The sequence below is a fragment of the Lemur catta genome, chromosome 1 (genome assembly GCF_020740605.2).
Source record: "Lemur catta isolate mLemCat1 chromosome 1, mLemCat1.pri, whole genome shotgun sequence".
NCBI classification, from domain to species: Eukaryota; Metazoa; Chordata; class Mammalia; order Primates; family Lemuridae; genus Lemur; species Lemur catta.
Genome location: NC_059128.1, coordinates 273,596,947 through 273,610,661, shown reverse-complemented (window position 1 = coordinate 273,610,661; position 13,715 = coordinate 273,596,947). Strand labels below are relative to the sequence as shown.

The 13,715-nt window shown below is 41.1% G+C and overlaps 1 protein-coding gene across 2 annotated transcripts in view; it reads left to right on the top strand.

The window, feature by feature from the left end:
• Positions 1-13,715, top strand: part of TIAM1 (TIAM Rac1 associated GEF 1) — a 275,808-nt gene that overhangs the window by 173,433 nt on the left and 88,660 nt on the right. For both annotated transcript variants that reach the window (XM_045540534.1, XM_045540532.1), the window contains exon 7: positions 12,514-12,738. In XM_045540534.1, coding sequence (XP_045396490.1) covers positions 12,514-12,738 — 225 coding nt within the window. The remainder of the gene's footprint in view (positions 1-12,513; positions 12,739-13,715) is intronic.

The following is a 13,715-nucleotide window of genomic DNA, read 5'->3' as shown; positions in this document are numbered from 1 at the left end:
TAGGACCTTCCTGGGGCTTCCTGGGCATGTGCACAGTTCTGTGCATGTGTGTGACCTTCTAGATTTTCAGGACTATGTCAGAGTTTTTCAAAGTCCCCTTTAGAAATCTTTTCCCCAGCTTTTCCTCAAGTTTCCTGGTCTTTTGCCCAACTGTTATCATTGCCTCAGGCAACTGCAGTGTTAATCAATTGTATTGATTGTTTTTCACAAACAGCCCCCTGGAATAAAGACTGCATGAGTGAGTCTGAGTCGGATCAAATAGGGACAAGCCCTGTGAGTGGGGGTTTCCTGGGACCTGCTAGACAAGTGGGACAATGACAATTCTCTCAGGTGTTTTTGGGGGAGTTCTAGCCCCATTCTATTTCCTCCGGTGGTTGCTGGGCTGCTGGTTTTCATGTTGATTGCGGAGATGAGAAAACAAAGATGGAAATCTGGCAAGTTAAAATGTTGCAAAACGTGCTGTTTCTACCGAGATTCAGCCATTTGTCTTCAACAAATGCATATCAGATTGTTGTAAGCCTTAGATTAATTTCCAGAATTCTGAAAAAGTTGATTTTGATAAGTTTTGTTAGTGTTCTTATTGCTCTTGAGAAAGAATGGCTTCTTGAAGGTTCTTACTTCCCCTTTGGTGCTGATGGCATTCACCAGGGCATGTTAGAGACTGGACACTATGAATAATTATGTCAGAATATCAGGATAACAGGCATAAGCTGCGACAGTCCCAGGGCAACTGGGGCATATGGCAGCCTTTCCATAGGTCCATTTGGGCTGTTCCCGGGTTTTGGGATCACGAGCACTCTTGCACCTGTTCTTGGGGTATGTTTGTCCACATCTTTGTTGGGTGTATACCTAGGAGAGGCATTGCTGGGCCATGGCATGGGCACATGTTCCTGTTTACTATAATAAATACTGCCAGTTTCCAAAATGGTTAAAATAATTTATACCCTTGTCAGCAGCCCAGGAGAATTCCAGTTGTTTCTCATCTTTGTCAACTGGATATTGGTATTGTCAGATTTTTTTTTTCTTTTTTTAAGGTATAGTGAAAAGTTGAGCACATTTTCATATACTTAATAATCATTTCAATACCATCTTTTGTGAAATGCTTATTTCAATCTCTTGTCCATTTTCCATTGGGTTTTCTTTCTCAGTGACTCATGACAGTTCTTTATGTATTTTGTATATCATCTTTTTGTTGATTATATTCATTGCAAATATCTTTTTCTACTCTGTGGCTTTTTTTTTACTCTCTTAAAGGCATTGTTTGTTGTAGTAAACCTTTTAATTTTAAGGCATTCTCATTTCTCAAGTCCTCCTTAATAGGTAGTGCCTTGAGTATCCTATTTTAAAAATCTATGTGCTCTAAGGTTATGAAAATATTCTTGTATATATTTTATAAGTTATAGTTTTTCTGCAGCTGGCATAGCTTTTTATTTATTATTTTTTATTTAGAAATTGTGCAGATGAGGAAATGTTTTACAACTCTAACAACAGCAGCAATAGCATTATTATAATGTCACTGCCTGTCTTTACTTAGTCCTTACTGTATACCACCATCTTGAAAGTGTTTTACAATGTGAATTGTGTTTGATTCTTAGAGCAGTAGTGAGTGACTTAGATTGTATAACCATATTTTAACCCGTTGAGGTGGATTGTGTTCCCCATTTACTGAGGCTGAGGCTACAAAGGCTAATAATTGGACCCCAAGTCACATACATAGTTACTGAGTGTAGAGGCTGGATTCAAACCAAATCTCTCTTTCTCCAAAGCCCCTTATTGCCTGAGTGCAGTATTTGTCCTATCACTGTTACTATTGTACCTAAGGAGAACAGGTACAAGAATCAATGGCTATAGTAAAAAGTGACTAACTTTTTCTCATTTTTAGAATTAATATTTTTCATTGGAAATATTTCTAGATCGTAGCCTGATTTTGGCTATTCTTCCCTTACTACACAGATTAGATGAATATCTAATCGATTTCAGGAAGGCTCCCTTTTGTACTTATACATTTCTGGTGTGAATTCCTTTTGATGGGACCTTCATGGCCATAAAATTGCTAATAGAATCTAAATACCCAATAGGTCACATTGAATAAAATTTTTTTGTGTGGCAACATAGAACTTTATTCTTGAAAACCTCTGTGTCTTATTATGGTGAAATTTTTATGCTGCTTACATGGGATAGAGCACAAAATGAACCTTTTCAGAGGAAATTACTGCTATTTGGGAACCATGAAGGCATTTTCTGCCTTGTACTTACTGTAATCCACATAAGTCTAGAGGAGCCGAATTTGAATGAAACCTGTGTGTGTAGGGGTGAGGCTAATGCAGGGGAGATCAGCCATGATTATGGGAATAATTTGTAGGTTATTCCAGCCCCAGGGCTCAATTCAGTGCACGCAAGTTTCCACAGCCCGTGTGCTGTGGATTTCATGCTATTACTCAGATACCCACAGATTCACCCATGGAAAGGAGATTCAAGTTACCAGCAAAAGTAGAAAAGGAGTTTTGTGGGTAGGAATGAACATGAATGTTAGAGCAACTTATATAGAAGTGCTGTGCTGTTTGCAAAGTCAGACTATAACTCCTGCATTTAAACCAGTATTTTTTTTTTCTTTTTTTTTTTTCTTTGAGACCAAGTCTCACTCTGTTACCCCAGGCTAGAGTGCCGTGGCGTCAGCCTGGCTCACAGCAACCTCAAACTCCCGGGCTCAAGCAATCCTTCTGCCTCAGCCTCCCAAGTAGCTGGGATACAGGCATGCACCTCCATGCCTGGCTAATTTTTCCTATACATATTTTTAGTTGTCCAGCTAATTTCTTTCTATTTTTAGTAGAGACGGGGTCTCGCTCTTGCTCAGGCTGGTCTCGAACTCCTGAGCTCGAGCAATCCTCCCGCCTCAGCCTCCCAGTGTGTTAGTTAGGATTACAGGTGGGAGCCACCATGCCCGGCCTAGACTAGTATTTTAATTAGAGTCTTTTCCTCCAACTTGAAGCCAGAGACAGAGCCTACCACCTACAAAGTACAGTTTCGTGTTGGGCCTTCATTCGTCCATTACCTGTGGGTGTCATATACACTTCCCAAAAGCTCACTGACTTCTATGGTAACATATCCTAATATTAGTTTTTAATTCTTATATTAAATGCCTTGGGAACATAGCTGTTCTTATTCAGGCAGAATAAGAAAGATGCCTGATTGTGTAGAAAATCATATATCGAAAGGAAAAGTAGAAAATATTATCTCTGGGAAGTGATTGCCTTTCCTCCTGTAGAAAGTTTTCTTAGCATTTAGAAAGTCGCTTGTGTGAGGGTATTGTATGCATATTAAAAAGAGATTCGTAAGTAAAAAAAAATGGTATCTATCCCATTAAATTGAGTTGAGTTGAAGATTAAAGGTGATAATGCAGTTAAGTGTCTGATAGATAGCAAATGCTCAATAAATGTTAGTTACAGTGACCATTTTAGTAATAAAGAAAAAGAGACTAGTTCCACGTGCTCCTGTTAAATAAGTGTCTTTATAGAAATTGAGTGCGGCTTCACTGTAGAAAGAGTTTGAGTTTCATCAGGCTCTGGAGATCTATCTTGGAATACCGCATCTGACTCTATGTGTCAGACCTCAGAAAGGTCATTGCCACATGCTCTGGACAAAGGCAGCAGGTTAGAGAAAGCCCTGGAAATCCTTTCACAGGGAGGTGTCAAGTGGACGTATTAGAAAAGATTTTTGAGGGGATTTAGCATCTTGGACTTGAGCGGACTCAAGCGCAGCCTCCGCTTGAGGGAGGCGCCATCTCTGCAAGGCCCTGCCAGCAGGTGAGCCTGCCCACGGGGCGGCCACTCCCATTCCTGGGGATCGTTTGGCTTTTCTTCCATCTGTTTTGTTAGTCAGCCCTAAGTTCTAGAAAGTTCTTCATCATGTTGAGATAGTGTGTTCTCCCTGGTGACTCTTGCAATTTCCTTTGGTTTTCATATTCATCATCAGAGTCTAGTGCAAGTCCTCTGCTTATCCTTTCTCATAACTTTTATTTGATTTGATTTGATTTTACTTTATTTTATTTTTATAGATTGGGTGTCACTGTGATGCCCAGCTTAGACTGACACTCCTGGGCTCAAGTGATCCTCTGGCCTCAGCCTCCCAAGGAGTTGGGACTTTGGGCATATACCACTGTGCATGCTGTTTTTGCAACCTTTACCTCCTGCCTTGTGTTGTCTTTGGGCTGCCCGGTCTGAGGTTCTTGAGCCATTCTCCCCATTATTTGTAAGTGTGCTCTGGAGCGTGGTGTCCTGTCCTCCATGTGGTCTGTCTGCCCTGGGCAGCCTGCAGTGGGGTTCCTGCCACTCTTGTTTCCTTCACAACGCTAGAGTCAATTCCTTTAATTTATTAGAAGCCGCTTCAAACTGTTGACTCAGACTGAGCTTGTGATATCGTAAACCCCCCAGCATTAATGCTTTTCCAACAAGGTCTTCCCCATCTTATTTTAATAGATTTTTTTTTCAAAAACCCCAAACTCAGAACTTTAATTACCTCTTTGAAATATTATCCCTGTGGTTTTTGTCCTTCTAATGAACCTGTTGAAACCATGGTGGATCCTTATTTGATCTTACCTGGTCTTTATATCCCTCTTAACTTCACCTTGTCCGCAGATAGGATGAGCTGAATGCGAGGTATTCGTTCCTTTGCTGGTTTATGTGTTGACTTAGTCTGTAGCTGAGTCCTGTTTTCCCAACACCGTGGATCATATCCCTGCCCTGAGCTAAAAATTTAGATATATTTACCTTTGATTTTGGCATGGATTAGTTGTGGAGAAGGGCCAATTCTAGGATGGGAAGAGCCCCAGGCATATATTTTTTATGAGACTCTTATTTATATAAAGAATTTGACTCACCCCAGGTCCACCTGTCAGCAGCATTTCCAGTGGCCCAATCTCAAGCAATCTTGTGAAAAAAATACCACATGGGCTGGTGGAAGCAACCCGCTAGCCACAGACACACGTTCAAGAGCTTAGGGCATCTTCTTGACGCCACGCAGCGGGTGGTATGGGGTGAGAGAGCTCCTTGAAGGGGAGAAATGATATGAGAGCCCCTTGAGGACCCTGCCCTTTCCAGGCACCAGAGGGGCACTTTGAAAATTTCAAGAAAAGCTCTTCAAACCAGGGGCCTCCTGAGATGCAGGGCCCAGGCGGGAGCCCCACTTGCCTACCTCTTAGGAGAGTATGGATGTTGAAGTGTGAAATGAATAGACAAGGCTGGAAATAATGATATTATATGCCCTACTACTGGTACTCCAGAAGGTTTCCCTACACTGCAGAGGTATAATTGTGGTGGAGCTAGATCTTAGTATACAATTTGTATATTGTTATGTGTCATGCAAATAATATGTTACTAACAGTATTATCTTCCATTTCTTACAGTATTTTAAATTTGTGTTAAATCAGTATGAACACAGTTTAAAAGAATTCCGTTAACCTTTTAAAAAAGGCTTAAAGTGAAATTCTGTTTCTCTACTCCTTGGACCCCTCCTGCCCCACCCCCCACCACAACCCCACCAGCCTCATTCCCCAGAGGGGAATGGTGCACAACTATTTTGGCTGATGTTTTTGTTTTTTGTTTGTGTTCTTCCATTGCCCTCATTTCTCATTAACATGCTTATACTGCTTTTTCGTAATGGATTTTAGATTTTAGCTACTGTCCCTCTGTTATGATAGATGACTAGCTTTGTTATACACAGATTATCCTTTCCTTATCTTCTTATATAGGTATATAAAAATTTAGGGTTAAGTCAGTAGTCACTGTTAATATGTTGTTATGACCATATAAATAGTATTAACTGTTGAGCCAAGTAGTGTACTATGATTTTATTTCTTTTTCTTGAACAACTTCTTGGTCTTGTTTTCCTTGCAGTTAATAGCTGCCTCTTTTTTTTTGTTTTGTTTCAATTTGCTTATTTTTCTGGTAATACAGATTTTCTAAACCTCCACTGTGTTAGTTAGTTGGTTCAGTATTATTTTTTCCTTTTGCTCCTATATGGTTGCTACCTAGGCCGCGTGTACAATAGTCATCCTGGAATTTTTTCCCTTTATCATCCTAATTACATTCCTAGATTTTAAATCTTCCTTTTTTCTTAATAAACTCCTTCATTTTTATGAAAAGAACCTGCAGTAACTTCCTACAAAGTGTTGCATATTTGAAAATGTCTTCATTCTACCTTTTACTTGAATAACATTTGAGTAATTTGGAATTTTGGCTTGAAAATAATTTCTCCTTGGTTTAATTATTTTCTGATAACATTCTCATTTCTGATTATCTTTTGTGTGCTTTCTTTGAAGCATTTAGAATCATTTTCCTTTTTTACTGGTGTTCTGATCCTTCATGGTGATTTGCCTTCTATTGAAGTTTTAATTTTGGTTAATTTTTTTTTCCCTAAAAGCCCACTCTTCCTTCCTTCCTTCTTTCCCTCTCCCTTCACTTACCTCTTCCTCTTCCCCTCCTTTCAATCTCATTGTTCTTTTTCATTGGAACCTGTGCTTTTGTTTGCTTGTTTATAGCTTTGGATTCTCTTGCCTCTCTAAGGATATCCAGATTGTAGGGGAGCTTTCTCTGTTTCAGGCACGACTTCTCCTTTCTCCTGCTGCATTTTCTTCTGTGTGCTTTGGTCTCTGCCTTCATGCGGGAGGCTTTCAGCAAATGTGTGGTGATGCTTGACTGTCTGGTCACATTTGTGTGTGAGATACAAAAAAGCTTCTTGGATATCATCTGTGCACATGAACTACTGGGGGCTTTTATAGCACGGGCAGATAGTAAGTGGCCTTCTTGTGGAGGGACTCCAGTTGACAATGTCTATTGGTCTTTCCTTGGGGGCTACTCAACTTTGCCAGAGATGAATCCTAGCATTGCGGTTCACTGGGTAGACTTCTGTTTATTCCTGTTTGCTGCAGTTACAAGATTTCCTTCAGTGGGGGAGGGGAACCTCATATTAAGTTCTCTTTACAGATATTAAAAATGATAGCTTAATTAAGGTTTGTATGAGCAAAACTCTTAAATATGATAAATGTGGAACCAACAAGAAAAAAGTCTCTGTAGAATTCATGTAGGAACTTAATTCCTATCTAGCCTCTTAAAAAAAAAAAGATAATGTATTCTTTTTTTCTTTTTAAAATGAAAAAAGAAGTTTGGCCTACTTTACAGTTCTTCTTGTGCTTCTATGAAGTTGAATTATTCAAAATTTTAGGTTCCTAGATTTGGCATATGTTCCTTAGTATTTCTCTTGTTTAAAATGAATTTCTCTTTTCCTGCCACTCACGTAAACCATTGATTATCTGAACTCATTGAGTGTCCTCCATGCAGTTGGATAATTGAAACTAGATCTATTTAAATACATAATGAATACCTGAGCCTCATCTTAACTCTGCACTCAAAGGGCCTCTTATGCAAAATGCATTTTTTGCTGATTATATTCCACTGTTGGCACGAACTTGCTTATTCCCTTCACTGAACTTTATACAGTATTTATAGCATCACCAGAAGGCAAAGGAAGAAGCACAAAGTTCACTGTCTCTACCTGTCTGCCGCTGTTTGTTTAATGGAAGGTGATGAGTGGTGAGCACGTCCAGCAGGTACCATTGGGTGGCCTCTCCTTCCTACCTTTGTGACCACTGGATTCTGACGAAAGGACCTATTATAGACCCGATGTCCCTAACTAAACTTGCCTGGTTTGATAAGGTGATGCAAGGTTAGTGACTTTGAATGGCTTTTTCTAGCATGTCAGGTTTTGAATCCTGGAGAGGCCACGCTGGAAAGCATTGTGTCAAGTTAGCAGTCTGCTGTGATCAACTCTGAGTTGTTAAGCCTGCAAACGGTCGTGCAATGTTGTAAGACTTTTCTCCACTTAACTAGCTATTGAGAGCAGTCTGCGGAGGGTTCACCCGCTCTCATCAACCCACAGCTCCCTGCGTGACACTGCAAAAGGACAAACTTTGCTGTAAAGCTCATTTAGTGAATTGTGCTTCTTAGAAATTGATTTGGTTTAATGACAGAGAATGGTGGGGACCGCTGTTTTATTTAGACAGGGCAGCAGGAGCGAAAATTCTCTCTAATGGAACTGCCTTCAACCACTGACAGGTTTTAAAGAGTTTGGAGGGCTGAGGCATATGTAACGGTTAAAAGGGCTGATAGCTAAATATTTCATAAAGCTGTCACCACACATTTCTGTATGTGTTTCTCTAGGTTTGGGGGATTGTTACGGGTTTTTCTTCTTTTTTATTTTATTTTTCAGTTACTCTTTTTTCTTTTTAATTGTGGTGAAATACACACAACATTAAATTTACCAACTTAACCGTTTTTAAGTGGACAGTTCGGTGGCATGAAGGACATTGGCTTGGTTGTGCAGCCCTCACCACCCTCCATCTCCAGAACTCGTTTTCATCTTGCAAAGCTGAAACTCTGCACCCATTACATAACAACACTCTGTTCCTCCCGTCCCAGCCCCTGGCAACCACCATCTTCCTTCCTTTTAAATAAATAACTTCCAGGATAGCTTCGCTGCCAAAATTAAATATACACCTTTCAAAGGATGTTTAACATTGACTGGTATCAGCTTCCTTCATTTCTACTTTTTAAATGGGAGGCAAACCCAAGCTCTCTGACCTCAGAGTGGACTGTGCTGCTATTGGCTGAGTTTGGCTGGGATCCTCGCAGGCTCGGGGGAAGAACGAGGCCCCTTTTCATTAAGTAAAGAGAGAAAAAGGCTTCTGTTCCATGGAACATACCAGATTGTGGTCCTACTTGGGGTTCAAAGTGTGTCATACAGACTTCCTTATTTTCAAAGCATTACCTATTTTGCAATGGGATTTTTACTTTGCTAGTATGTGAGTCAGGATGGGTTGGATTATGTTATAGGAAAGAGCAACCCTCAACTCTCAGTGACTTACCATACCTTCTCCTTCCTGCCATGTGTCTGATGAGGTTGGCTCCAAAGCTATGCTCCCCCTGGATGGTTAGGAACCCAGGTGGACAGAAGTTCTATCTTGACACTTGCTTCTGCGACTGTAGGCAAAGGCGCAAGAGTGAGGTGAATCAGGCTTTTGTTGAGTAGTGATATGTGTTGCTTCTACTCACATTTCATTGGCCAAACCCAAGTGCCATGGCCATGGCTGGCTTCAAAGGGGGCAGGAAAGTTGTACTCTCCCATATTCCAGGAAGGCAGAGAGCTTAAAATGTGGGGTGGGGTGGGCCGGGCTGCGCTCATGACCCTGCAGCTAGGGTTTTAGAGCAGATATTAGGAGCTGGGGGACAGGATCAGTATGTCATGTTAAAAAAGGAAAAACAAAACAAAACACTTTTTTAAAAAGCACAGGATTGGTGGAGATGGGGTTTATAATAAATTACTTCCTAAGTAATTTAGGAAGTGTCCTTCCTAATTTTTCTGGGCTTTTGTTTCTCCATCAGTAAAATGGTCATGTTGAATCCCTTCTAGATGAATATTTTTATTTAAAATTTAAGATCCTAACGTGTTTTAACAGAGCTTGCTATCAGAGATTTAAGATATTTCTATCCATTCCTCGGGCCTCATGTCAGGGTCACAGATATTTCTTTTCTGTAGTCCATAAGTTGGGGGATGGGGTCTGGGAGGTGCAAGGTTCTAGCTGAGCAGAGATGAGAGAGGTTTGTTTTGAGGAAATGGACATGGGCCGGCCACGGAGCCTCGAACTGCCTCGTGTTTGTGCAGGAGCCATAGCCTCTCCCTAGGGGTGTGTCACCTCTGCAAGGACTGCATCTAGATGCCCCACGTTGTCCTCTTAAAATGGGTGAAAACACCGGCTTCCCAAAGCCTGAAAGCTCCTTGTGTCCACCGAGCTGTGTATTCACAGTGGAACGCGCGTTTCGGGTCAAGGAACCAGCTTTCTATCAGGCACCGCCAGGCCCCTTGGAGGACAAAGAAATGGTGCCGAAGGGTCAAGCTTTCTGGAGCTTCCTTTGTAGTCCCACAAGGATAATTTTTAATGGAAAATTGAATACGAGGTATAATATTTTAGGATAGTGATAGCAAAATTATGCTTAAATATTAGGGTGATATGTCTTAGAGGGATTTTTCTTGAAACTTTCTATGAAAGTATAGTATATACACAGAAAAGTATGTCTTTGGATAGTGTTTGACTGAACACACCCAAGTCACACACCCATGCAACCAGCACCCAGATCAAAAAACAAAACACAGCCAGCACCCAGTCGTTTCTCTGGCACTTCTTTCCCATTGCTACCCCTTGCTCCTCATTCTCACCAAAAACCTGCACTCCTGACTTCTAATAGTGTATATTAGTGTAACGTGTGTTTGCACTTTATATAAATAGAATCCTACAGTACATATGCTTGTGTGTCTGGCTTCCTGTCTGCAACATTATGTGTGCGAGATTTATTCATATTATAGTATGTAGTTGTAGATCCTTCATTTTCAGTGCTGTGTAGTGTTTCATTGTGTGGTTCTGCCACATGTTCATCAGCTCTGCTGTTGATGGGCATCTGCATAGTTTCCAGTTTTGCCCATTATGGACTATGCTGCTGTGCGTGTTCTGGTACGTACATTTTGGTGAGCACGCAAGTGCATTTCTGTCGGGTATATACCCAGAGTGCATTTTCTGGGTCACAAGGTGTGCATATATTCAACTTTTGCAGGTAGTGCCAAACGGCTTTCCAAAGCAGTTGCGCCCGCTCACCCTCCAGCCAGCAGCCAGCAGTGCATAAAAGTTCCGGTTGCCCCATATCTCCGCCAGCACTGGATGTTTTCACCTTGGAAGTTTTTGTTGTTTTCTTTTTTAGAAAATAATCCTCATGAGATTATTTCTTCATCTGAGCTGGTTGTTCCTTTCCTTATTAAAAAAAAAACGAGGGGGGAACCCCACCTAACAAAATAGTTGCACATTCTGAGGCCTCAAGAGATCCAATGATGAAACGCTCTACAGTGTAAGAGGCAGGAACAAGCTTGGCGCTTTCATTTTATGGGTGAGGGTCTTAGGCTCTTTCTTGTGTAACTTCAAAGTGAGACCTAAGGACAAAGTGTTAGGATAATGATCTCCAAAGAGGAGATCAATATTAAAAATCTGAAGCAAATTTAAAAGTGAAAGATGAATCTCATATACAGACGTGGTTTTTTTTATTTGTTTTGTTTTCCTTAAGTTTCCCAATCTATCAGTCTTAACCTGTAGCCTCCAAAGTCTTTATCTTCTCTCTTCCTCCCACTCGATCCTTAAAAAGTGATTCCATTTGCTTTATCAGGTGATACTTCTGCTGTTTCTTTATGAGGATGTGTAGCTTATTGAAATCTTTATCCACAAGCAAATTTTATTTTTAATAGTGTAATAACGGCTGGATCATTTAGGCATGTCTAGTGCAAGGTGGCTTTGTTGGAAGATACCATTTTTGATATTTGAAGCCATTTCTTTTGTGGAATACAAAACTGATGGGATTCCAAAGTAATACAGATAACAGTAGTCCCTTGACTTAAATTTCGGTTGGCAGTCAACATAGAGTAATGTGTTGGTGGGTACCATTAATAGAATTTTGTTTACAAGCCATTATTCAAATGAGCTAGAAAATTGAGAAGATGCATCAAAGGAAAAATAAATCAAATTTTTGTACATGAAAAATGATGTGAGTAGCTACTTTAGTACTGTAGTGGCTAAATAGACCATTTCTTTAGACGGGCTAACTTTGGAGCATTTATTAAATTTCTCTGGGCTTCAGGGAATACCTGGAAAAGTCCAGGACCTCCTCACTTATAAATACTCATCCATCGAGTTCTTAAAGAATCATGAATAGCAACTTATTAAACATGTGCTGTCTCCCCAAAACTATTCTGACTTTTGCCTTTCAGCACACCCCTGAGCCTCACTAATCCCACTTTGAGGTCACCTGTCCATCGATGGGTGTCACCCAACATTGTCTTCATGCCCTTCTCGAGTATGACACTTGGATGGAGCATATGAAGTGTTGTGGCTGGCTGTGATTCTCCGACACTCCCATGAGGTCCCCTAAGACAGCATTTCTTCTGGCCGCTTTGAACCACTTCCCCCAACCCTGGTGTTGTCATTGGTGCTTAACACTGGGTTAGGATTTGGGTTGCAGTGGTTCACTGGAGACAGGGCTGTTGTGGCTTCTTTGACCACTCACACCTTGTAACTGACAGGTACTCTCTGGAAATTGACCCTTGCTTCACAGCAACCCTCTTGACTAGAAACCAAGCGGTCAAGTGATGTAGGAGCACATGAGTGAGTTCAATAAGTATGTTGGGTGAGCAGACATTGTGGCTTCATTCAGTGTGACCCTTGGTGTGAGTGGGGAGCAGGGGTCTGACCTCAGACTTTTGTTATCAATTCCCCGAAGGAGGAGGTCAGGTTAGCCTTACCTTACCCATGGGTGTCTAGACCTGTCCCTTTGACTCCCAGGTGTTGCTCCTCTGGAAATGCACTTGTTCCTTTATATTAATTTTCTAAAAGTGGCTCCTTCCTCTTGCCCCTTCTGCCCCATGCAGACCACCAGCCAGACAGAGCTGGAGAACTGGATCACCGCCATCCACTCCGCGTGCGCGGCCGCCGTCGCCAGGCACCACCACAAGGAAGACACGCTCCGGCTGCTGAAGTCGGAAATCAAAAAGCTGGAACAGAAGATCGACATGGATGAAAAGATGAAGAAAATGGGCGAAATGCAGCTGTCTTCAGTCACTGACTCAAAGAAGAAGAAAACTATATTAGATCAGGTAATCATCGTTCTTCTGTGTTTAGACCCGGGAAGAATCATTAGGTCTTTAAAAAGTTGTGTTTTTTCTAGCTGCCTTGGAATCAGAAAACACAGTTGGTTATCTCCTCGACAGCTTGTCTTCCAGGCTGCTGATTTCTTTATTGTGACTGTCAGTTTTCTTCACCCTTTGTTCGCAGCCGATTGTTATGAGCTGAAGGGAACAATATTCCATTGAATGAAAGGCAGAAATCCAATAGAGGAGCCTTCCAGCTCCCACCAGTGACGCGTTCTCCTAGAGGATCTCTGTAATTAGAAAGTCTGTGTTTCCGTTCCCCGTGTTATCTGACTCCCTTGGAGCTCAGCTCTGGGGGGATTCATTGCTGACTCCTCAATAAGTTTAGAATTCTATTAATACATTTGGAGAAGGTGAAGTGCTTTTTTAAAAAGTGTACCTATCATTGCAGCGTATGAGCATAAGTATATTTCATGCCAAAAAGGAAAGATTTAGTGAAATGAACAGAGGATTTTTTGCCTTCTATCTAGCTGTTGTGAAGTCAGTGATAGCCACCTGGTATCAATTATGTGAATAAATGATATTTAAATCATTGAACAGCTGATGATGTTGCCCAGCCTGTGGTCTTCCATACTTTCTCTCTCTCTCTCTCTCTCTCTCTCTCTTCCCTCTGTCACCTGACACTGTATTTGTTTTTTAAATTGAGGCAAAATTCACATAACATAAAAGGAACCATTTTAAAGTTAATAATCCAGTGGCATTTAGTACATTCATGATGTTGTGCAACCACCACCTCTATCTAGTCGTGAAACATTTTCATCCATCCCAAAAGGTAACCCCATACCCATTAAGCAGTTGGTCCCTTCTGCCCCTGGCATTCTGTGTTTATGGATTTGCCTATTTTAGATGTTTTACATGAATGTGATTGCACAATACGTGACCTTTTGTGTCTGGCTTCTTTGAGCATAATGTTTGGAGGTTGA